The sequence below is a fragment of the Tribolium madens genome, unplaced genomic scaffold (genome assembly GCF_015345945.1).
Source record: "Tribolium madens isolate multiple individuals breed KSU strain unplaced genomic scaffold, Tmad_KSU_1.1 Scaffold_11;HRSCAF=98;Tcas5.2_LG3b, whole genome shotgun sequence".
Taxonomy (NCBI): domain Eukaryota; kingdom Metazoa; phylum Arthropoda; class Insecta; order Coleoptera; family Tenebrionidae; genus Tribolium; species Tribolium madens.
This window is the reverse complement of record NW_025400975.1, coordinates 3,151,180-3,175,884: the sequence shown is the minus strand read 5'-3', so window position 1 is coordinate 3,175,884 and position 24,705 is coordinate 3,151,180. Positions and strand designations below refer to the sequence as shown.

Below are 24,705 nucleotides of genomic sequence, written 5' to 3'. Positions count from 1 at the left end.
TTCATGCCGTTTCTTGATAGAACAAATGATAATTGTTTATGAAAAACTGCAGTTTATGACTATTAATGACACAGTGATTAGTTTGACAACCAGTCATGGGTTTCCAAAAATTAAAGAATTAGATGTGGATTTTTGTATCCAGTGTTTTGTGACTTTTGTATATTTGGGTGCGTACTTTAGGCGCAAGCCTCGTAAAGTTTTGTGAAACACCCTGTATAACAAAATTTAAAATATTATGCAACCAACATTATACTCATGTATACTTTACAGACGATTTCAGAAAAACACTTTACATTTTTTTACTAAGCACAACACCAGTTTTACAGTTTTTAAGTAGTATAGGACATGATAAAAATTTCAGACATGTCTGAAAAATCTCACAGAAAATGGGAAAATTTTAGACGTTTCCAGCAGATTTCCACATTACTTGCTTAGTTTTAGAGACACTAAAGCAGTTTTATAGTTTTCGCAGCAAGATTTTTGCTTCCCTGAATCAAAATAGCGTCATTATTCTAAAAACTCTCGAAAGATAATTTAAAAAAAAAACAAAAATATAAAAATTATTTGATTAAAGTGTTTACACTTACCTTTATTCTTTTTTTTTGTGTCGTTAAGTAATTACTGTTGGTCATATATTTTAACCTTTTGAAAAATGGGTTGGTTTCAAATAAATCACAACACAAACATAGTTTTATATAAAATTGAATATAATTCACGAATCAACTATGTGTACATTTTGTGAAATTATACACATACATCTTACAGTCCGGCTGGTAGAGAAAAATATACACATTATGTTAACAAGAGAATGTCGTGTGTGTGCTTTTGTTTTGAGTGATGCTGTAAAAGCATGTAAAGAAATAAACAAAAAAAATAATAAAGATAGGAAATCGTGTGTGTGGACTGCCTGAAATAGAAAACTGTCGACTTTGTTCATATTTTATATTTATTATAATATTATTTTGTATCATGTAACATGAAACAACAAATGGCTTGTGCTTTAATACTTGAAGTAATCTATTATGATACAACACGTACACTTATAAAAACATGTTCGGAAATATAAAAAATAAAATTAACTATATATAACTATAAATAGATAATAAATTCTTTTAAGTAAATTTATAGTACAATGTCGCACAAACGAATGTTAAAAAATAATAATAAAGACTGTACAATAATAAAATAATGGCTCTCTCACAACAAACAACCGATAAAAAAGATTGCACTCAAGCCATTTGTTCTGTACAATATCTGATGAAATTCTATAACGATTCTAGCTATCAAAATTGTCAACACGAGTTAATCATTTTAAATGATATTAATATGTATATATAAATTAGTACTATTTATATTCACAAATACCATAACTTACAATATGTACAAAAATATGATTACACGTTTGCGGCTGTAATTGACTTTGTACACTGAAATTAATGACATACATGTGCTCGCTTAGCCTACACATAATACACTAGACAGCTTAACAACGTGGATTTAAAACAGGTGAAGTAGCAGCTAGCGTCTGTACAACCTGCCTCACTGGTCACCTACCTATATTACACGACTATCATCTAACTTCACAGTCTTTGTTGAGGGGCAGCGGCGGCGGAGGCACTCCCTCCCCCAAACCGAGAGACGGCGTCGATTGCGATGGCGGCGGCGGCGGCGGCGTCACCACCACCGCTGCAGGAGGTGGCGGCTGTCCTGGCTGTGTCGCCTCCTCGGCCTTCGTCTCAACACTCGGCGGCTGTTGTGTCGTCCTCTTCATCACATAACCACTACCTTCTTGACACCGCGACAACTTCAATTTGATTGGAGCACCACTCTCAACACCACCACCACCACCCCCTTCCCCACTAGTCCTCACCTCACCCTCCACCTTTTTACCGATCCGAATAATCAACTTATTCTGACTCTCACTCGAAATTATCTGCACTTCGGGTTTAGATTTTTTCCTTTTGCGTTTCTCACTCTTGTCTTTCTTTTTTCGTTTTTCTTTACCTTCGTCAAAATCGGCCATTACCAACTTTCTGAATTTCATACTCTCACGTTTCAGGTCTTCAACACTGGGCATGTTTATGTTCGCTAGACGTTTCTTTGGTGGTCTTATTCGGTCCCGTTTATCGTCTATCTTCCCCACTATACTATTACCAATCTTGATTTTTATTTTCGGGGTTCCTGATGATTGTTGTGATGGTCGTGGGGGTCTCCCTCGTCGTTTATTAGTAGAAGAGTCATAAGTCGTCGAATTGTTACTACCAATTGAACCTATACTTCTTCTCCTTTCTAACAATCCGTCTTCGTCTAATGACAAGTCTAATTGTCTTAATTCTCGAGAGAGAGCCCCTGGTCGCGATTTAGTTTCTTTCCGGTGTTGTTTTGTTTCAATGACGTCATCAGACCCTGTCCTATAATCTCTATAATCGTCTTTTGTAGGAATACTGGTCATTGATGCCACAGCCTTAGGTATAGTGATAATAGTACGATTAACGGGAGGTACGGTAGGAGTAGCGTTAAAACCCGGAGTACAAGATGAATCATCCATATTCATATCTTGTGTCCAATACTGCCTTAGTAATTCCTTCTTTCGCATCCTTCTCAAATTCGAAGTACCTGAACTCACTCCAATCGAATTATTACTAATGACGTTATTCGATACATAGTTCATACTCGAAACGTTGACCGGATCGACAACCGGTGGTGGTAACGGTGGTATCGTCGAAGAATAATTCGCAATCGGTCCTTTAATCTTAACTTTCAATTGATTCCGTGAATCCGATAAAGAAACTTTAATATTTGCTGGAGGTTCTTCCGGTTTTTTACTCGGTGTTGTTAAAGCCGTTTGCAACTCCTTTTCAAACTCCTCGTCGATTTCTTCATTGACTGGTGGTTCCGTCGTTCCCGAATCAAACGCCCTTAGGAGATTAGCCTCGTGGTAGCTCTGATCGAAATTACTACTATATGTTCGCATATCTACAGGTCCCGGTAATACCGGCTGTACCATATCGGGGAAAATCGGCTCAACTTCGGTTGGTTTCGGTACCGATTCCTTGACCGGTGTCGGGGGCCTCAACTCTCTTAAATCATTGTAACGTTTTTGAGACGGCGATTCGGAACTTTCTTTCAATTCGGTTTTTTGAACATCCACCGATTTTCGACGCTCTCTCATCGATTTCAAATCAACATTTTCACTTGAAATGTCGTCATCAAAGTCCAAATCGTACACAGTCCCAACTAACTTATTATGAATTGTATTGGTACCGATAAATTCATGATCATTGTGAGTATGTGCCCGACCTCGACCTCTACCTCGACCTCTCCCTCTCGAAGTGTTAGACTTGACTGAATTTCGTCTAGCATCACCACGACCTCTTCCGGGAGGTTTAACAACTTCCTGTTTTGGACTTTTACCCTGTGAGGTGACCCTTGCCGATGTCCTTGTCGGTTTACTGGGCGATTTCTTCCCGGAACTATTCGACTTGATTGAAGGACTCGGTGATGATAGTTGTGGTTCTGGAGGAGCCGCCGGTGCAACCTCATCTTCAGGAAGTGCTTCCACTTCTTTGGGTATACTTGGTGGTAAATTTGCAATGGCCGCTGTCAAGGCCATATTATGCTGTGATGATGTAAAAGCTGCCGTACACGTCAACGAATGCTGTACATCTTCCACTGGTTTCGACAATGTTGGTATAACTTGCGAGGCGGGAAATGGAGCAAAAGCTGGCGGTAACATCGCCGGAGCGGTTGAAGGAAACGCTAAAGAGGGATTCAAAGGAGGCGGATGAAGGAGACTTACCGGACTGACAAACTGCGAGGCGTCGGGAAGTGTTGGGAAAAGTTCAGGCGGAAATGGGATTCCCTGGGGATGAAGATAACCGATTTCAAGAGCTTGATGATTGACCATCATGACATCGGGTCGCATCTTAACTTCGTCTTCGTCATTACGACGCGAACACGAACTGGAAGTCGAAGCTGCTGAACTGGAAGAAGAGCGTCGATTGGGCATAATTTCACTATCAGCCCATTTGGCTTGTGGATGAATATCGGCGTATGGTGATGGACTTGGCATACAATCATCATTGAGGGGCGTTTGTGAGATTCTACGGTCGTGTAACGTCGGTGATGGGTTTTTGAGAATGTCGATTTGAGGAGGTATAGTATTAATCTTATTAAGTGAGTATTGCTGCATGAAATGTTGAGGAGTTTGAGGAGGCTGAAGTTGACTCTCGCTGCCATAATTCGAAGGATCTACGATTTTAGATTAGTAAACTGTATAAATAATTAAGGATATTACCTATGGGTGGCACTGCCGGATACACTTCACTAGGGGGCACCCATCGCTCATCACCCTGCCCACTAATCCCATGATCAGACAGTCCATGATGCTGTTGAATTGGAATGTTCTTGTTTTGTTCCAGCGGTACGTCCGCTTCACAACTCATAAACCTATAATCCTGTCCTCTATCGGTGAAACCTTTAGCTTCAGTCACTTCTACTCTCATTTCTAAATTCACCGTCGATGGTACATCCTCAATTTTCGCATCGTTCTTTTCCGTTACACAATTCGGGACCACTTGTTCCGCAAACTCTGTTCTATCACACTCATTTTTAGTACTTGATGAAACACTCGCACCATCATCGACATCACAACTCGTCGATTTTTTCGACATTTCCATACGAAGTTTTTCGACGAGATTAAGTGTCTCACGGGCGCTGTCCTCTTTTGAATCCTCTTTGAAAAGACTAGTGTTGCCAAAATTGAACGTTAGAGGACCTTTCATAATCTCCTCGTCTTTGGAAATGCCAAAACCGTCATCGAGATTATCATCAAAATCGAGTAAATTGTCTTTGAGATGTGGTGGAGAGAAAATCGAACGTGGAAGTTTCTTTTCAGGCTCGGGTTGTTTAACATCTTCGACTTTTGTCGGCTCGATTTCTTCTCGTTTCGGTGTGTTAGTCTCGATTTTATTCTCGTTTAAGACAGTCTTTTGTGTGAAAATCTCATCGATGTTTTTACTTTTAATCGGTGATTTTTTAACAGGTGATGTTACTTTTTCCGGTTCTTTGTTTTCTTTCACCGTGGATTTAACAGGTTTGATTGGTTTCGTCTTATTTGGCGATTTCTTTTCCTCCTTTTTCTCAGGAGAACCAAATAACCTGTCTAATGTTGATTTAGTCTTTGACGAGCCTTGTTTTCCTGCTTTTCTTTCGAGTATTTCCTTTTCGAGATTACTAACTTCGATTTCTTTGTTTTCGATTAATTTTTTGTCCGTTTTCCGGACCGGAGACTGTAGTTTGTTAACGGACTTTGTCTCTTTTTCGGCCATCTATAATGAAAAATTAAATAAAACGTAAATGAAATTAAAATATGAATTACCTCATCCTGTTTTCCCTTCCTACACTTAGCATCGCTACGTTGGCTATCAGACAAATTTCTAACCCTGACATTAGCATCTCCGATCCGATCACCGGATTTAGATGTCCTCGTCCTGCCTCCTCTTGCTGATGGTCGTCCTTTTCCTCGCATTCTCGTCTGTTCCTCTCTTTGAGTTGATTTCTTATCGGGTGTGGTGATTTTTCCTTTTGCAGGTGAGGCGGAACGGCTAGAATCACTCGAGTCGGTGCTTGAGCTGGACGCCGCTGCTGTAGACTTGGCATCCTTGTCAAGAAAGGGCCAGTCCTTGCTTGCGTTCGTCCGCTTAGCCGTTTCCCGACACTCCTTATTCGAGAAAAGACTCTCCGATCGCGGTTGCGGCGCCTCATCGTCACTATCCGAACTCGACGACGTCGATGACGACGTGGAAGAACTCGACGAGGAAGACGAACTACTATTTGAGGAAGACTTGCGTTTACTTTCAGGGACTTTAGCAGGCCGTTCTGGTTCTTTCTTCTTTCCCACATTTTCCAACTTTGGTTCGTCGACAGTGGGAGGCACCACCGGTTTACCCAAGCCACTTTTAATATGTTCGGCGGCTTTTTTCGCCGCTTGACGTTGAGGAACATATGCTAAAATCTCCTGATCTGTTTCTTTATCGATATCAAATACGTCGCTAGTTTTCTTCGTTTCTTTAGGTTTCGGTTTGGGTTTTTGTAATTTCGTGGATTTTTCTTCGAGTTTCACCACCGGTTCTTCGGTTTGTTCTTTGACGACTCGCGTTGTCGTCGATTTGAGATTTTCGGTTGCTTTTTTCGCCGCTTGTCGTTGTGGCACTATGAGATCGGATGGGTCGTAATCTTTTTTCTTTGTCGGACTTTCTTTTTTCGTATCTTTGATTTTCTTCTTGTTTTCGGGACTTGTCTTATTTGGACTTTTCGAAGTTGATGGTTTATGTGAAAATTCTTTGACTGACGCTTTGGTTCGTAATTTATTTTGATGTGAATCACTTGCTTTGTTCATTGATACGTCCGAACTGTCACTATCTGAATATATCGATGATATTTGTTTAGTGTCTGTTTTTTGACTTGCACGTATTGGCATTAGTTCGTCACTGTCACTACCCGAATAACCTAATTCACGTTCCACTTGCTTTAAGCGCGAGAACTGACCCCAAGTCTTTTTCGTTTTCTGTTTTGAATCTTCCTCACTACTACTTTCCATTTTACTAGATGCACTATGTCGTTTTCTTCGTCGATCAACCGTCTTATTGTTGTTATTGTTAGGTTTTCGAACTGAAGACTTCTTTTTACTTTCATCTTCGGAACTTGTTACTGCATTCAAACGACCTTCACTACTTGAACTACTACCATACAAACTGCCACTGCGTCGATTTGAAGAACCATTGAAGTAAATCTACAAAACACAATATAATAACAAGAATAATAAATACCAATACTTTACTTTTTTGTAGGGATTCTTATCTTTGAAAAGTCCGTTTAGTTCCGTCCGTTTTTCATCTCCGGAATCCGTCGGAGATTTAATCCCAGCAATCCTCGTCAAAATCCTTTCAAAATCATTCGTATGATCCTCAGCATCCTCATGTGAGTACAATCGGTCATAAATCGACGGTCCATGATTGGCTTCAATCACAGCTTGTACAACAACATTAGGCAAGTTTGGTGCAGCTTCAAGTACAGCCGTCTGTTTATAAAAAGTCTGTTCGCGTAGCCTAAAAAAACTCCTCGAAAGTTTTTCCCTTCTGCTCACCATATAACACAAATTTCGCACACGTTCCAAGTCCTGTCTTAATTGCACAAACATTTTCATTTTTTCCATATCGGCTTGTTCGCGTTTATGAGAGAGCATATCAACATCTTCGGATTTAGGCGGTAAAAGTGGTTTATTATGACCAGCTTTTCGTTTCAACTTCCAATAGTTGTAAATGTGATGGAGGGCGTCATTATCAACATCAAGATGAATACTAACATCTTTAATCGAAACGTGTTTGTAGAATTCAGCTTCGATTTCTTGAAGACGAGCAGCACGAGCTTGATTCTTCTCCTCGGAGGTCATATCTTTGCGTTTTTTCCTACGCGAATCATCATCTTCGGAACCGGAACAAACACTTTTCTCTTTTTTACTCGATTTGCTGTGTTTCTCGCAATAGGAACGTAACTTGACCCCATCATCAGCATTCTCATCCTCGATGATAGCCCTCATTTCTAACCCGTGTTTGAAGGCACAGGTCACGTGATACGCTGTTTTGCACGTCTTCACCGAACATTGAATACATGCGCCGACTCGTTCCCGACACAGTACACAAATCAGTGCCCATCTACTCTGCGGAATGCTCGAAATTTTCGTAATCGGTTCCATTTTTTCCACACATCCGATGCTCACTTCCGGTATCCAAAGGGCGCACGAGACATGTGCCCATTTCTGTCCCGACCTTGTGCACTTCATCGCGCCCCCTTTGTTCGGACATAGAACACACTTCGGACGTTTACTTAAATTACACGTGCAGCACAGCCATTGGCCTTCTGGTATTCGCGTGATACCGTAGCAGGCTTGGTGTACGCAGATGTTGCAACTATCACAGAACACCATCTCGTTGCCCTCTTCCGAATCGGGCGAGCGACATACGTCGCAGATGACGTTCTCGTCGTATTCGATACCGAGACCTTCCTCGTTGCGTAAAATCGACTGGATTTTGTCCCAACAGCAAAGCTCGAATTGCTCGATTACGCGTTCGAGTTGGTCCTCGTAGATGGGGGATTGGCCGCATTGAGAACGCTCCGAGTTCAAAATACGCAACCAGGAGACGTCGCACTCGTCCAAGTCGTAGGAACAAGCCGCCTCGGATTGAGCGGGAGCGTTGGATAAGGCGTGATCCTCGATTTTGAAATTCTCGTCCTTGGTGATGCGGATGTACTTGTTTTTTGGCCTGCAAATAAGAAAAACTAATTACAACCAATTCTAGACAAATTTTTACACCAATCAATGTCGTAAAAAAATTCAAAAAACAAAAACTTCACCTTACGAAACATGTAACTTCAAGATTGTAATTTACTCAACTAAGATTCACATTTTCGTTTTTTTTTTTTCAATTTTTATGAATACTCACAGGTCTTTTGTAAATATCGCATTTTTGTGAGACAATTTCACTTGTTTTTAGTTTATTCATTCAATAAAATTTATTTTTAAAATTATGTCTGCACTGAACAATCAGAGTTGCAAATTTCAAGAAAACAACTAAACTTCCCCAGAAAAACATTCAAAATTTTTGTTTAATTTCAACTTTTATAAATAAAAGCATTATTTTAAAAAAATTCTAACTTTTACATTCTAATACATTGTGGTAGAAACTAAACAAAAAATGTTACACTTTCCATACAACAAATTGTTTAATAAAAAAAATTCTCTTGATATTTTTTTGTTTAACATTAATCCCAAAAAAGTTAAAGCTTTAGCAAAATATGTTTTCATTTCAAAACGTATTACAAAAGTACAAAAAGTAGTATTTTTTTCTTATTTGCTTTTTTATAAACAGATTTTTCAATAGTAAATTTATTTTGTATTACAATTACATGAAAAAAATTCAGAAAAACTCTTCTAAAATGTCCATTTCGTAAATTGAATCTCAACTTTCCATGTTATAGCAAGTCATAACTATCCATTATACATCAATTAAAATAATTTTTTGTTTAAAAAATACTTTGTATAAATAATAAAATACTTTGTAATTTTCTTTTACTGTTTTAATTTCTTTTACCTTCAATTATCAGAAAACTATAAACATGACTCTTACTTAAACATCCCTGACACAATATCAGACGTTTTTGAACATTCTGTAAATGTTTCAATAACAAAAATTATAAATTTGAAAATTTCAAAGCTTGATTTTTGTAACACTTCCCGTTCACTTCCAATACTCAATAACCTCTATTCAAAAAAATCCAAATCGTTAATTACAGTGTCTAACCACTGGTAATTTTTTCAATTTTGAACTAGAATTTTTATAAATTTCCATGAATCATTCCGACACCTTTTTGTTTTCCATTGGGTGGTATTTCTGAAAACAGCTGAAAATCGTTCCACGGCATGCAATAATCTGCTTACAGTTTGAACTCATGTTGAAGCTTGAGCGGTGTGTTTTGTGTGATAGTGACGCTCGGTTCCGGCAAGGAATCTGGATTGACTGGCACCTGGACCCCCCTTTCCCACTCCTGCTTCCACTGATCAACAATAACCCAATACTCGTTGGAAGCTAACGGCTCCGAATCCGGCAGTTTCATAGCACTAATCAAATCTTTGCGGAAGAGCTCGGCTGGCGCCTCGGTTGTTGTCCGATTGTAGATGCTTTTTAGGTCGTTGGAGCGAGGCTGCCACACCGCCAAGGAGGCCGCTTCCTCCTCCTCCGCCGCCGTACGCTGAAAGCAATTTTTGTAGTGATAGGAGAAAAATTGGGGGGTTTAGGACTCACTTTGCGCCTTTTAACAGGTACTGATCCATCGTCTGAACGGTTAGGCCTTTTTGCTCTCTGTGACATCGCACCTTATTGTGCCGGCAGTGTATCGACTCTGCCTAACCTAAAACCAGCGGGTGAGGGGGGGCTTGGGGCAACTGGAGGTACTTACTACATGTTATGTGGAATGGGGCGCACCGGGTACGGATTCATGTCTGGAATAAAACGTCGGTTAGTGGCGAGGCCGTGGGGCTGTGGAACGCGTCCAGTGATAACTTTAGTGGTCGGAGAAAAACGAAATAAAAATCCTGGACATAGCCTTTGGCTATGTCCCACAGGTGTGATTTCGGCCGTTTCGGGCCGGCCGAAACTACCCAAACCAGTGTCTAAATGCTAAATTCCAGCACGAAAAGTGTTCGATTTATCCAAAACAGTGAAAAATCTTCCGGGAAAGATTGACAAACAGCAGAGGTGGCTCCCATGTCTACATTGTAAACATTTCCACTTTGAAGCTATCACTGGCACACAACACGTTTAGCACTATTTTAACAGAAACTCGCATCGATAATACGCTCATTCGTTACCATTTCTTTGAGGATTTTCATCGTTTCGATTGATTTTCAGACAATTTTTATTAAATCGACTCCATTAGACTCCATTTGGTAAGCCTAACAACATTGACAATGTAGGTGGCGCGACCATCGACACTGCTCCGACCAACAAAAATCTATCCGTCTCGCTTTTTTCACTCGAAAATCACACAAAAACGCAATAAGGCGCCCCAAACCGGCCCCCAGACTTATCTACAGCCCCCAACCCGGCGATTTGACCCTCTAAGTCTTAAATTTACCCCTCAAATCCCGACTTTTCCACAATGAAAGTCCCGATTCCCATAGCGCTATCTCTGTCCCGCATAACCAATATGTCCTCATTACACATTCCAAGGCAAATGCGATGCGGCGAGTTGAGCCGATTAAAACGCATATTTAGGGGAAAAAAGCGAAAAAAGTGATTATTGAATAAATTCATCGATTCCGGGCGGGATTTAATTGATCCCGGATTGTTCCGGAAGGTTTCCATCGATATTTGGCGCCATCATGCCTGTCGAACTAGTCCAGTCACGTGATATCAATACTAGGCATGATTTTTGGCGGGGATCGAATAGTTTTTTCATTATTAAAAATTTTTGATTCAAATTTGACCCCAAAACCAATAATTTGGATGAAAAACCGATGATTTATGTGCACTTTTCGTGTCAGAGGCATAATCGATACCTGCTTTATTCACCAGTCGGCGTTACGCCCACTGACGCATTATTTTCCGAAATGTTGATTGGATTTGTGATGTCGAGAAATTGCATCAGAAATCCCGGCGAATTTCTTGTCCTTTTCACTCTAAATAAATAAAAAATATATCTGCAATGATATATAGTTTTGTAGATAAAAATAAAGGGGCGAAAATAATACATAAGAGAGAAATTGCACTAAACCAATGAAAATTATTTTCATTTGACAATAAATAAACAATGAACAACATAAGGATTTATAATAAATTGTAATTTTTAAAAGTCATTTATGTCCACATTTGACATTAAAACCATCCAACAAAAATGGAAATTAATATTGTGTAATATTAAAATCATGAAATAAAAAACCAACATTTTAAATTGACGTTATTTTGTCAGGTTGGCATTTGATTGCCAACGTTAAAACAAAAAAATGTTAATTAAGTATTTCTAAAGAACCCTAGTCTGGAGAAAGTGTGTAAAATCAGCTTGAGCAGATTACTTAAAATTATTTTTTTTTAAATTTTATTTCCTCAAATAAATATTTTCTTTCTATTTGTACCAATTCCAAATTCCAAATTTACTAACGTTTTATACAGTTGGAGACAAAACACTTTGGTCATCAATGTTATTTGAGTGACACTAAATTGTAAAGCATGATTTAGGACTGTTGACCTTATTTTAGCTACTGTCAATCATAGTTGACAAGTTGTACATACATATTTTTCATAGGAAAATACAACAGCTGTCATTAATTTGAAATTGTCATTCATTTTAACGTTAAAGCTTGAATTACATTAAAGTGTCAGAAAAATGACGACCAAAGTATTTTGTCTCCAACTGTACAATTAACACATTTCAATTTACTAGATTTCTTTCAAAATTCAGTATGTCAACCACAAAAATTTCATAATATGACAATATCAATACATTTTGCACTTTTTTTATTGTTAAATATTAATAAAAATTCAATTTTCGGTTCGCAGCACATGCGGTCGGTGTTAATTTCGGCTAAAAGAACAGATGACGTTCTGTGGATGGCGTGGTTTCGTTGTTTACGTTTTTTTGGCGCCAGTTAAGCTTATTTTAGCTCTTTTTAGTTTTGAGCTTTCTAAAACCAAAATCTTGATTATTCTTTTTTAATTTCAAGTGGGAACAAAGTTACTAAGTAAGAGCGAATTTGCGTAAGTACCAATGAGACATTTTCCGTCGATTTTTTCAGGTTAAAAAACCAGAAGATGGTTCCTGGAATTTCAAAACCAAATTACGACAATTGCATTGTTACAAGACATGAGGAATCAGATTCAGAAGATGACGATGTTAATGTATCCTCTGAACAAGGTTCTGTTCAAACAGAAGAACAAATTACTGCAAAGATAATCGAGGCTGTGAATTTAACACCAGCACAAACTTTTAAGTTTATGTTTGGGACTATTATGGAGCTTACACGGAGTTTAACTGATTTAACGGCAGATGGTAAAAACGAGTCGAGTTCTTTTTTTGTTAGTTTGTTACGCGAAACTTTCAGATAATGTTAAGAAAAATTTCCGGAGGAGATTAGATAACTTACTCACGTGTTTAATTAAAACTCAGCAATTATTTGGGGTTAAAAACTGTAATTTTGACGCATCCCAGTTTTTTGACTCTGAAAACCATGAATCGCAAAGGGAAATGGGAGAATCAACACATGTAAATTTCAATTATAAGTAACTCAGATGTTGATTTTTGTGATTTTAGGAAGCCCCACATGATTCGTTAGATGTGGAGACGGTGGCGAGAACCCCTTGCCGGGACACAGCGAGTTCAAGTGGGGTCGTCATGTCCAAACATACAAAAAGTGAAAAAGTAAGCACTTAAAGTAAACAAAAATTGCGTAAATCACACTTTCTCTTACATTTTCATTCTAGGTACTTCGAAGGCAAACATTGGGGGCACCAAGGGAAGTTCGCAGGTCACAACGACTCAAAAACACTGAAGGTGATTTATTGACGTGCTTGATTACATTTTAAATTGTTGTTTTTAGGGAAAGAACCGGTACATTTAGACAGAATGGTCTACATCCAGAAAAAAATTAAAGACACCCTCGAGGATTCCCAATTGGAACCTGAAAAACCCCAACGTCCACGTAAAAGGAAGACACAGAGTTTGGATGGAGTACCAACGAAAAAAGGTACAATTTATGTCCTTGAAAACAAAAGTTATTTGTGTTTTTTTAGCAAAAATGAATCAATCTCAAGGAAACAACACTTGTAAGCACACTGATGAAATAATTTGGATAAATTGTTTTTTTGTATAGTTGCAGTGTCTACTAAATCTAAGCCACGATTACGTCAGTCAAACAAAAATGCAGACAAAGTAAAAACTCCCAAAGGACAAGCAAAATGTTCGAGTGCTTTTGAAAGTAAGTCTGTTATAACATAGGTTTTGCGATTATTTTATGATTTTACAGGAGTGAATTCTACTTCCAATGAAAGTTTAGGCTCTGTTTCTTCCAACACGAGTTCTAGCAGAATTACGAGAAAGTTATATTCTCCTGTTGTGTGGCTGGAATATTTGAAGCAACATTACAAGCTTTAAGTATACAATTATAAGAAAAAATATATAAATAATTTTAAATTTTATTAATATGAGAAAAATAAATTTATTTTCTTTTGAATAAAGCCGGTTTTATATTGTCAAAATGGCATTAGTTAGAAGTTGCAGTAGTTATAAATCCCATAAGTTAGAATTTTGATTTGAATTTTAATATAACCCGATTCAATAAAACTCTCTTGTTTAATTAACGTGGTGCCCCTCGTACTTATCGATTGCTAGTTTAAAAAAAAATCGTTTCAGCAATTTTAAGGTTATCGCAGGCTGACTTTTGACGTCACGTCTCCTGTCAAAATTTCACAACGTGCTAAGATGTGTGACGAAGCAGTGCTCCAAAATGGGGACTTGGCCCCCCCGAAGACTGCCAAACAATTGGAAAAAGAAGCAAAGAAACAAGCAAAATTGGACAAGTTGAAGCAAAAATTGGAAAAGCAACAAAACGCTGCGCCGAAGAAGGAGACCGAGGTAAGGGTGAGTGATGCAACATATGTGTAATAATGCGAATGCTTTTTGGTAGAAAAAAGAAAAGAAGAAGGAAGTTAAGGAGGCTGCGGTTTATAGTATACCGACACCGGAGGGTGACAAGAAGGATATTGCTAATGCTTTGCCTGATGCCTACAGTCCGCAGTTCGTAGAGGCGGCGTGGTATCCCTGGTGGGAAAAAAAGGGGTTTTTCAAACCAGAATATGGGGTGAGAGCTTAATTATAATCCACAGAGTGATCAAGAATGAGTATTTAAGTTGGCAAAACTGCTCGTCAATTATTTGACAACAAATTTAGAAAAAAAATTGTATGTTTAATTGCAGAGAAAGTCAGTGGGTGAGCCCAACCCCAAAGGCAAATTCGTGATCGTAATTCCACCTCCAAACGTCACCGGTTCGCTCCATTTAGGCCACGCATTGACCAATGCGATTCAAGACTCCATTGTTCGATGGTAAAATCTCACCAATAAAACCAATTCGAAAATGATTTCTTTTATCAGGCATAGAATGAGAGGTGAGACGACTCTGTGGAACCCCGGTTGTGACCACGCCGGAATTGCCACTCAAGTCGTCGTAGAAAAAAAATTATGGAGAGATGAGAAAAAAACGCGACACGATATCGGACGTGAAGGGTTCATTAGCAAAGTGTGGGAATGGAAAGAAGAGTAAGCAATTTTTGCCATTATTTTTTTTAATTATTTAATTTAACGAGTCAACGGCTTTTGAAGCCACTTGGGTGATTGTCAATCTTGTTTTAGAGAAATTTTTATAAATTTCTTTCTTAAAAAACGCCTAAGATGTAGACAAACAGTCGAAAATGATGCATTTATGCGATGTTATGAGCTATTTTCACAAATCGTTTTTAAATTAATTTCACACAAGTGGTGGTTTAAAAACGCCATTTCTATGCATTTCTTAGAAAACGTTTTCAAACAAGCAAAAAACATGCACTTTAAACCCAATTTTGCAACTTTCAGCCTTCTTTTGGGGAAATTTTAGGAATTTCCGTATTATTTTTCCAAATTTCCAAATCCGTGGAATTTAGTCTATTTTTTCTTAAAAAACTCTCCAAATGGATCGAAAAACAGGCAAAAATAATTGGTTTTGAAAATTTTAATCTTGTTTTGGAGATATTTTAATATTTTTTTTCGTAAAAAACGTCTAAAATCTAGAGAAACAGGCGAAAATAAATGCATTGTTTGTGATTTTGTAAGTTGTTTTAACAAAAACGATTTAAACGTAGAAAATCTGTCGAAAATGGGGCAATTAAGACCTAATTTTGCGATTTTTTTTACTTGATATTAAAATTTTTTTCTTTAAAAAAAGTTTTTAAGTCTAGAGAAACACGTAAAAATAATAGAATTGTGACCAAATTTTAGTTTCTTTTGCAATATGCTGGCCAAATCTTCTGATTTTAGTCAGTTTCTCAGTAAAAAAATGCTCAAAATATTATATAAAGAAATAAATGAAAACAAAGCAGGTAGTACTAAAGTTTACGATTATTTGTATTATTTTGCTCAAATCTTTTGATTTTAATGAGTGGAAAAAAAGTTTAGAGAAACACACGAATATTTGTATAGTAAGTAGGTAGTATCGGTTATTTTTGATCAAGAAAAATTTATAAAAAATAGCCCACAAACGCTTGAAATCTCAAAAAACTAGCTAAATGTCGTGTTTTAGACCTAATTTTGCGATTTTCTCTCTTGTTTTGGTGAAATTCTTAATTTTGATAATATTCTTAAGGTAAAAAATAAGGTAAAATAAGGGCAAAATCTGCATTATTTTGCTCAAATCATTTGATTTTAATGAGTGTTTTGATGGGAAACGCTCTATGTTTCAGAAACACGAAATTTTCTTTTCAAAGATTTTGATAGATTTTTTTAAAATAGCTCATAACATCGCAAAAATGCATGATTTTCCCCTGTTTATCTAGATTTAGGGCGTTCTTTTACAAAAATAAAATATAAAATTTCTTCAAAACAAGATTGAAAATCCTTAAATTTGTTTCAAAACTAGTTATTTTTGCCTTATTGCAACATGGGAGGTTTTTTTTAGCAAGAAACACTAAATTTTCCAAATCTGGGCTAAATAATACAGAAATTTGTAAAAATATTTCAAAACTGCTTTATCAGAAGACGAATTTATTTCTTTAGATTTAGAGCAATTTTCACAAAATTTATGAAAAAATTAAAATAAAAAAAATCTGACAAAATAATGCAGAATCGCACAATTACATTGCATAATTTCCGTTGTTGCTTTTTAATTTAAAACATTTGTTTCTAAAAAGCGTCCTAACTGATAAATTTGGTCAAAATATTAATCTCTCGAGGTTATTAGGCAAAAATAAAGCATTTTTGATCGAGAAAAATTGGTAAAAACGCTTTAGATTTAGAAAAACTGATGCAAGAATTGACTTTTAGATCCAATTTCTGTCATGTTTTGGCAAAAATTCTTCAATTTTCATAAGTTTTTCAGTAAAAAATGCCTTAAATCTAAAGAAACAAAAAATTAACCAATTTAGACCAAATTTTGCGATTTTTTTGTATCATTGTAAATGAAAGAAAGAAAAAAGTGTTTTTGAATAAAAATTATTTCTAATTTTTGGCTCTTTAATTTTCAAAAAAATTCTATAAAAATATGACAGGTTGTCTAAATTTTTAGAAAATGAAAGTGAAAGCACCATTTTCTTGAATATTTTTTATTACCAAAAATTTCACTTTCATAAACACAATTTAACTCTAAAATTCTTCTGCTGTACTTACCAAAACTAAACTAAAACTTCGTCTTACTTCGTGCATTTGAAATAATGTTTCGGTGGCTAAAGTTGAATAAAATTTGTTTTTAACAGAAAAGGGGACCGTATTTACCACCAGTTGAAAAAACTGGGCTCTTCATTCGACTGGGACCGCGCCCAGTTCACGATGAACCCCCGCCTGTCTCGTGCAGTAACCGAAGCATTCGTGCGTTTGCACGAAGAAGGCTACATCTATCGCGCCAATAGATTAGTAAACTGGTCTTGCACTCTCAAATCGGCTATTTCCGACATCGAAGTCGACAAAATTGAAATTCCGGGACGTACATTCTTGTCAGTCCCCGGCTACGATGAGAAAATCGAGTTTGGGGTTTTAGTATCTTTTGCTTATAAAATCGACGGTTCGGATGAGATAATCGTAGTGGCTACGACCCGAATCGAGACGATGTTAGGCGATACAGCCGTGGCGGTGCATCCCGAAGACGCCCGATACAAACATTTGCACGGCAAACAAGTGATTCACCCGTTCTGCGACCGGAAATTGCCGATCGTGCTCGACGAGTTCGTTGAAAGGGATTTCGGGACAGGAGCGGTGAAAATCACGCCTGCGCATGACCCTAATGATTATGAAGTGGGGAAGAGGCATAATTTGCCCTTTATCACGATTTTTGACGATAAAGGGTACATTTGTGGCGATTACGGGAAATTTACGGTAATTTTGACCCTTTCTCAAACCGAGAATTTGTAATTATGGTTTCTTAATAGGGAATGAAGCGTTTCCAAGCTAGGAAAGCCGTGATCGAGGAGTTGAAACAGTTGGGTTTGTATGTTGAGACGAAGAATAATCCGATGGTGGTGCCGGTGTGTAGTCGCAGCAAGGATATTATCGAGCCCATGTTGAAGCCCCAATGGTACGTTAAGTGTGATGAAATGGCAGCGAAAGCAGTGGAAGCTGTCAATTCGGGTGAATTGAAGATTATTCCCGAGATGCATATCAAAACGTGGCATTATTGGATGAATGGGATTAGGGATTGGTGTATTTCGAGACAGTTGTGGTGGGGGCATCGAATCCCGGCCTATTATGCAACGTTGAAGAGTCAAGGGGGCAAACCGGGCTCTGATGTAAGTATTCAAAGCATTCCAAAATAATACATTAAAAGTGCTTACCAGCGATATTTACATTATTTTCAGAAAAAGGGATTTAGTAAGATTTCTTCTACGAAAAACTGAATTTAATTTTGCAATTTTCTATCTTGTTTTGATAAAATTTCTCGAATTTTGAGAGTTTACTAGTAAAAATCTATCAAAACAGGCGAAAATGACGCACCTCAAATTAAGTTAGCATTTCCGACTGTGTTTCTACAAGTTTCTTATTTTTGACTTTTTTCATAAAAAAGATCTCTAGATTAAAAAAAAAACAGGTGTAAATAACGCATGTCCAAGAATAATTTTACAATTTTTAACTTAAATGCGCTAGAAATTCATCGAAATAGACAAAAAAAAAAAACATATTTTTGATATAATTTTTGCCTTGTTTGGCAAGATTTAACGAATTTCGATGGTTTCTCGGTTAAAAATTCTTGTAAAATACAAAACAACGAATTCTACACCTAATTTTGCAATTTTTTGCCTTGTGGAAAACTATTAATTTATCACAGTCATCAAAAATAACGCAATCTTCTCCTATTTTTTGCCTTATTTTAGCAGAGAGGAAAATAAATTTGCAATTTTCTATTTTGTTTTGATAAAATAGTTTGGATTTAGTAAGTTCTTCAGTTAGAAAAACTCTAAAATTTATAGAAAAATAACATTTTAGATTTAATTTTACAATTCTATATTCTGTTTTGGTAAGATACTTCGAACTTTGTATGTTTCTCGGTGAAAAACGCGTTGAATATACGAAAACAACGTATTTCCCGTCCAGTTTTATTGTTTTATACAACGTTTTTCAAATTTTGTTATTAAAAAACACTTTTAAATTGATGGAAAATACGCAGTTTTGCTCTAATTTTATTATTTTTTTTACCTTGTTTTGGAAAAATCTTTCGAATTTAATAGTTTTTTCAGTAAAATTCATCCTCGAAATTCATTTAAAAAAAACACACTTTTGGTCTAATTTTTGCCTTATTTTGTAAAAATTTACCGAATTTTGATGAAAAACCATTGCAAAATAGAAATTAACGCATTTTAAAGCTAATTTTGTAATTTTTTTGCCTTGGTTTCGTATTTACTTTCTTAATAAATACGCTCGAATTCATCGAAATGACAAAAAAACATATTTTTGGTCTATTGTTTGCCTTGTTTTGCCAAGATTTACCGAATTTTGATAGTTTCTCGGTGAAAAATCTTTACAAAATAGAAAATAACGCATTCCACACTTAATTTTGCATTTTTTTGTCTTGTTTTGTCGAAATCTTTAAAATTTCGTGGTGGAAAACTATTTTATCAAAATCAGCAAAAACAACGCATTTTTGACCTACTTTTTACCTTATTTCTCAAAGAAAGTAAAATAACGCATTTTCGTTCCAATTTCGCAATTTTCTATTTTGTTTTGATAAAATAGTTAGAATTTAGTAAGTTTGACAGTGAGAAAAACTCTTAAATTCATAGAAAAATAAAAAAATTCGATCTAATTTTGCAATTTTCTATTCTGTTTTTGTAAAATAGTATGTTTCTCGATGAAAAACGCATTGAATATGCGAAAACAACGCATTTTCAAGCCTAATTTTACATATTTTTTCAAATTCTGTCATTAAAAACACTTCTAAATTCATGGTCAAGTTTTTGTCTTGTTTTGTAAAAATTTACCTAACCTATAATAGAAAATAGGTATTTTAAACCTAATTTTGCAATTTCTTGACTTGTTTTGGCAAAATCTTTCAAATTTTGTGAATTTGTTGGTGGAAACACTCTAAATTTAGAAAAGAAAGGAAAATAAAACATTTTTTTAATTTGGTAATTTTCTATTTTGTTTTGGTAAAATTTAGTAAGTTTGTTTAAACATAAAGAAGTTATAAAAAAAAAGAAAAGTTTCAAAATTGTTCCAAATGCACTTAAATAAAAAAATAAATTTTGTGTTTGAATGATTATATTCGTTTATAGCAGAGACACTGACCGGGGACGTGGTGGCGCAGTGACAGATTTCACAATAATTGTACTCATTTCCTAACATTTTATCAATTAAATGTCAAAAATAAACGCTAGGACGCCCTGTATATTTGCAATAATTACTATGTTCAGGCCGATGACCATTCTCGTTGGATCTCCGGTCGCACGGAAGCCGAAGCCCGTGATAAAGCCGCCAAACTGTTCAACACCACACCCGACGACGTCATCCTCACCCAAGACGAGGACGTCCTCGACACGTGGTTTTCCTCCGGTCTCTTCCCATTCTCCATCTTCGGATGGCCTGACGAAACGGAAGATTTGCGCATCTTCTACCCAACATCGCTCCTCGAGACCGGCCACGACATTCTCTTCTTCTGGGTGGCAAGAATGGTGTTTTTCGGACAGAAACTCCTCGGGAAACTCCCGTTCAAGGAAGTTTACTTACATCCGATTGTCCGGGACGCACACGGTCGCAAAATGAGTAAATCCCTGGGGAATGTCATCGACCCGATGGACGTCATCAAGGGAATAACTCTGGAAGAGTTGCACCAGCAGTTGTATGGGAGTAATTTGGACCCGAGTGAGATTGAGAAGGCCAAAGCCGGGCAAAAACGGGATTATCCTGAAGGTATCCCTGAATGTGGGACTGACGCACTCAGATTCGCCTTGTGCGCTATGTGTTCCGGACGAGACATCAATTTGGATATTTTACGAGTGCAGGGATATAGATTTTTCTGTAATAAAATATGGAATGCGACGAAATTCGCACTGACATATTTCAGTGATGATTTTCAAGCTCCGACAAGTGGGGAGCTTGTAGGTAATGAAAAAGTGATGGATTTGTGGATGTTGAGTCGCTTAGCGGCCGCCGTCAGGGATGCCAATCACGGGTTTTTGCACTACGAGTTTCCTACTGCCACTACCGCCATCTACAATGTCTGGCTTTATGAGCTTTGCGACGTCTACTTGGTTCGTTATTGATTTTTTATATAACCCAAAAAATAATAAAAAATTGCAGGAATATTTGAAACCGATATTTGCAAGTGGTGATGAAGCAACGAAAAAAACCGCCCAAGTGACACTTTACAGGGCTTTGGAGGTCGGTTTACGCCTCCTTTCGCCCTTCATGCCTTTTATCACCGAAGAGTTGTACCAGAGGTTGCCTCGACCCAAAGAAATTCGCGACAACATTCCAAGTATTTGTGTTTGTCCGTATCCCGAACCTGAAGATTGTCCCTGGAGGAACGAAACGCTGGAACATGAAGTTGATTTTGTGCAAAAGGTGGCCAAGGCAATCAGGTCGGCGCGGAGTGACTACAATTTGCCAAACAAAACCAAAACCGAAGGTAGGGTTAGGCTCAAAATTCAAAATTTTATTACATAAAAATTAAAATTAATTAAAAATTTGGTTTCTGGATGTTAACTTAAGAAGCAAGTTCTTATTGTAGTTCATTTATTTATTCTATTTCAAACATCTTCTCCAACATTTTTTCTTTTTCTTTTAGTTTAGCATCTTTTTCTTCAAATATCTGTTGACGGAGTTGACGCTTTTTTTTCAATTCTAGATTCTATTTTAACGTTTCTTCAACTTTTCTTTTTATTTCTCATAGCAGTTTCTTAAGGTTTCTTCTTTTGCTGTATATACTTCTTTAATTTTTTTTTCTGTTTGACTTCTTCAAGAATTTTTTTCTTTTGGCTTCTGTTTCTTCTGCTCACACTTTTTTAATTTTGGTTTTCTCTTTTTTAGTCAAATCTTTTTTTTTGACCATGTTCCCAACTTTCTCCATTTTTATCATTATTTCTCAAAGTAATTTCTTTTTTCTCTTCATCATCAGTGAGTACGGACTTTTTTTAGTATCTTCTTCTTAACCTGCTAGATTTTTTTCTTAACATTTAGATTTTTCTCTATTTTAACGTTTCTTCGTCTTTTGTTTGCTTTATCTTCATTTTTGTAACTTTCTTTACTTTTATCTTTGTTTCTCAAAGCAATTTCTTTAGGTTTCCTCTTCTTTTTCTGTATATACTTTTTTGATTTCTTTTTTTTTTCCTGTTTGACTTCTTCAGCATTTTTTTCTTTTAGCTCTGTTTCTTTAAGCATCTGCTCACACTTTAGGCTTCTTTTTTAATTACTCTTTTTTAGTCGAATCTTTTTTTTTCTTTTTTTTTTTGACCATGTTCACAACTTTCTTCACTTTTATCTTTATTTCTCAAAGCAATTTCTTTAGCTTTCTTCTTCTTTTTTCTCTTCATCATCATTGAGTACGGACTTTTTTAATTTCTTTTTTCTGTTTGACTTCTCCAGCATTTTCTTCAAATACCTGACGGCGTCGACACTTTTCTGTTTAACTTAGCTTCTGTTTCTTTAAATATCTGCTCACACTTTAAGCTTCTTTTTTAAATTGAGTTTTCTCTTTTTTAGTCAAATCTTTTCATTTTCTTCTTTTTAGACCATGTTCACAACTTTTTCCACTTTCATCTTTCTTCAAAGCAATTTCTTCAGGTTTCCTCTCCTTCATCCAGGTAAGAAATACAGTCGTCACCAGGTTTCTTTTCCTCTTGTTTGTATTTTTTTTTCCTTTTTGTTCGTGTCAATTCCTCTTTCTTCTTTCATTTGTATAAAAATGGTTTTCTTTGCAGCTTATCTGCAGTGCAGCGACTCGGCGACCGAGACAACCCTCACCAAGTTCATCCCAGCCCTACAAACGCTGTCTTACTGTTCGAAAATCGGTGTTAACGAGCAAGCGCCCCCAGGATGCGCCATCATCACCGTCTCGGACAAATGCCAAGTCAACTTACTGCTCAAAGGATTGATCGAACCGGCGAAAGAAATCGCCAAAATCGAGAAAAAACTGGACTTTTTGCAAGGCACCAAAAACAAATTGAACCAAGCGATGAGTGCGGCTGATTATGCGACCAAAGTACCACCCGAAGTCCAACAAACCAATAGCGAAAAGTTGGCACAGACCATTGTGGAATTCGAGAGATTGCAAACTGCAATCGAAGCTTTAAAATTGATGGAATAAAGTGATTTTGCTTTAGTAATTTATTTCAGTTTATTTATTTGTAGTGTAGGTGGTGATTGTAAATAAGGTTACGAGGCATTTACAATTTAATCAGGTGAATATACAATTGTTACAATCACAGTATTATAGCTTAGCCTATTTTAAGTTCAGACATAATAAACTTTTCCAATTTTAAGTTGTTGGTCTATATACGACAAAATAGTTGTAAATTGATATTTTTTATTTATAACGTGCAATCTAACAAAAAATAAACCGATTTTGAATGATAAACAAATAAGGAGTATCACAGCTAATTCTATAATTTTCCGAGTCTTCATTTTAGGTATGTTTACGTTGCTTCTTACCTAGGAAAAATTGTACATCATAATAAAAAATAATATAAATTACGTAACTTGATATATCCGCCCAAATATGCATACATAACTCGTGTATAAATAAAATTTGTAAATAAAAACACAAACGTTGCACTTTCATAAAAACCGTATAAAATTTTTTAATATCACTTTTCAATCGAATCTAGTCCACTGACTTTGAGAATTGACTTTGTTACTCGCACTAGTACTAGCAAACGGATCGAATATTTGTTGATTTTGCACACTCGAAAAACTAAAATCTAAACCGTACTCTTGGAGTAAATCTTGATCGTTTCTATTTTGCACTGAACCATTTTGTTTCGTCGAATGATTCTCATACGTGTAGAGCGGATTCGAAAGACTCAACGGTGCGGGGGCGCCACTGTTGTACGAATTCGACTTGAGTGGATCAAAATCATCCGTATCGGACGTAGAATCCAGCCGAATTAAATCCTCCATATCTTCAGGCTACGATAATACCAAAATTACCCAAAATTCGCACCCAAAACCCCACACCCAAGCAACACACAAAAAACAATTACCTTCCGCCGAGGCGAACAAGTAGGCGGTGATAGCTTAACGATATCAATAGAGTGTTGATTAGCGACAAGGAAAAGGGGATCGCCGTTCTCGCTGTGTCCCTCAGCGACCACGAACGGTGTCGTCCCGAATAGATCTTTGGCCTCGCGAGGTGGGATTGGCGGGGAGGAAAACACATCGTCGGGGGATTGGAGGAGGTTTTGGGTTTCGGAAGAGGGTTGATTGGGGAGGAAGAAACGTTTAGGGGGGGAGGCCATGGGGGCGCTGGTACGCGACGGGAACACCCAACGGTCGGGGCTGTTCGATGACGGGGATGTGTGCTGTTTGAAGTTTTCCAAGCTACGGACCGGTTTTAACTGCAAGCCGACACACAGAAAGCTACAGTGGATGACACTCGCAAATTGTGTTAATAACATGGTGCAAAGGGGGGTGGTTGTGTACCAAACTGTTCAAATTTTATAGCCCAGTCAAATTAGACAAAAATAGGGCGATCGGTGGAGTTGGAATTTTTTTTAAACGCTTTCTTTATTCTTGGGTAGACATATATCAAAAGTCCCCGAAGGTGGGGGACGAGCTCGAGGAGGGGGGGGGGGTGTTAAAGGTGTTTTTTTTGTTTTTTTGCTTATATCTCGGAAATTATTTTTATTAATTTTATCTTCTTATCAAAATTAAAGCCTATAAAATTTCCTACAAAAATGGTCCTTTTGCATTTTTGTTGTAGGACT

General features: G+C 36.9%; 4 protein-coding genes across 6 annotated transcripts in view; 2 read left to right on the top strand and 2 right to left on the bottom strand.

Moving 5' to 3' along the window:
• Positions 1–686: 686 nt before the first annotated feature.
• On the bottom strand, positions 687–10,522 carry LOC123015710 (PHD finger protein rhinoceros). Its single transcript, XM_044415595.1, has 8 exons — positions 10,430–10,522; positions 10,018–10,060; positions 9,864–9,969; positions 9,500–9,810; positions 6,842–8,324; positions 5,381–6,793; positions 4,298–5,330; positions 687–4,251 (listed from the first exon to the last, which is right to left on the bottom strand). Exons 3-8 carry the CDS (start codon positions 9,927–9,929, stop codon positions 1,571–1,573), a joined length of 6,987 nt encoding a protein of 2,328 aa, XP_044271530.1. The 5' UTR covers positions 9,930–9,969; positions 10,018–10,060; positions 10,430–10,522; the 3' UTR covers positions 687–1,570.
• A 1,642-nt stretch (positions 10,523–12,164) lies between these two features.
• LOC123007372 lies at positions 12,165–13,846 on the top strand. Its single transcript, XM_044402640.1, has 9 exons — positions 12,165–12,298; positions 12,353–12,606; positions 12,659–12,819; positions 12,868–12,975; positions 13,038–13,107; positions 13,154–13,300; positions 13,347–13,379; positions 13,427–13,531; positions 13,580–13,846. The coding sequence occupies exons 2-9, from the start codon at positions 12,369–12,371 to the stop codon at positions 13,705–13,707; spliced, it is 990 nt and encodes a 329-aa protein (XP_044258575.1). The 5' UTR covers positions 12,165–12,298; positions 12,353–12,368; the 3' UTR covers positions 13,708–13,846.
• A 99-nt stretch (positions 13,847–13,945) lies between these two features.
• LOC123007347 (valine--tRNA ligase) lies at positions 13,946–23,262 on the top strand. Its single transcript, XM_044402597.1, has 9 exons — positions 13,946–14,187; positions 14,240–14,413; positions 14,529–14,656; positions 14,705–14,869; positions 17,053–17,668; positions 17,722–18,078; positions 20,197–21,033; positions 21,083–21,410; positions 22,702–23,262. The coding sequence occupies exons 1-9, from the start codon at positions 14,035–14,037 to the stop codon at positions 23,085–23,087; spliced, it is 3,144 nt and encodes a 1,047-aa protein (XP_044258532.1). The 5' UTR covers positions 13,946–14,034; the 3' UTR covers positions 23,088–23,262.
• LOC123007353 (DENN domain-containing protein 1A-like) overlaps positions 23,156–24,705 on the bottom strand; it is a 25,665-nt gene continuing 24,115 nt past the window's right edge. For 2 of the 3 annotated variants that reach the window (XM_044402620.1, XM_044402612.1), the window contains 2 exons: positions 23,983–24,336; positions 23,156–23,908 (listed from right to left, as the gene is read on the bottom strand). In XM_044402620.1, coding sequence (XP_044258555.1) covers positions 23,594–23,908; positions 23,983–24,336 — 669 coding nt within the window. In that variant the 3' untranslated portion in view covers positions 23,156–23,593. The remainder of the gene's footprint in view (positions 23,909–23,982; positions 24,337–24,705) is intronic. The other variant, XM_044402629.1, reaches the window with a different exon arrangement.

What these genes read in the sequence shown, in the direction of transcription:
- LOC123015710 (XM_044415595.1), bottom strand. Translation starts at nt 9,929, where the DNA reads ATGTCACAGAGAGCAAAAAGGCCTAACCGTTCAGACGATGGATCAGTA. An exon ending in TACCTGTTAAAAGGCGCAAA is followed by an intron (nt 9,811 to 9,863) that starts GTGAGTCCTAAA and finishes AATTGCTTTCAG; the next exon opens with CGTACGGCGGCGGAGGAGGA. An exon ending in TCCGGCAGTGCCACCCATAG is followed by an intron (nt 4,252 to 4,297) that starts GTAATATCCTTA and finishes CTAAAATCGTAG; the next exon opens with ATCCTTCGAATTATGGCAGC.
- LOC123007372 (XM_044402640.1), top strand. Translation starts at nt 12,369, where the DNA reads ATGGTTCCTGGAATTTCAAAACCAAATTACGACAATTGCATTGTTACA. An exon ending in AACTGATTTAACGGCAGATG is followed by an intron (nt 12,607 to 12,658) that starts GTAAAAACGAGT and finishes CGAAACTTTCAG; the next exon opens with ATAATGTTAAGAAAAATTTC. An exon ending in TGGAGTACCAACGAAAAAAG is followed by an intron (nt 13,301 to 13,346) that starts GTACAATTTATG and finishes GTGTTTTTTTAG; the next exon opens with CAAAAATGAATCAATCTCAA.
- LOC123007347 (XM_044402597.1), top strand. Translation starts at nt 14,035, where the DNA reads ATGTGTGACGAAGCAGTGCTCCAAAATGGGGACTTGGCCCCCCCGAAG. An exon ending in CGCCGAAGAAGGAGACCGAG is followed by an intron (nt 14,188 to 14,239) that starts GTAAGGGTGAGT and finishes GCTTTTTGGTAG; the next exon opens with AAAAAAGAAAAGAAGAAGGA. An exon ending in TTTTCAAACCAGAATATGGG is followed by an intron (nt 14,414 to 14,528) that starts GTGAGAGCTTAA and finishes GTTTAATTGCAG; the next exon opens with AGAAAGTCAGTGGGTGAGCC.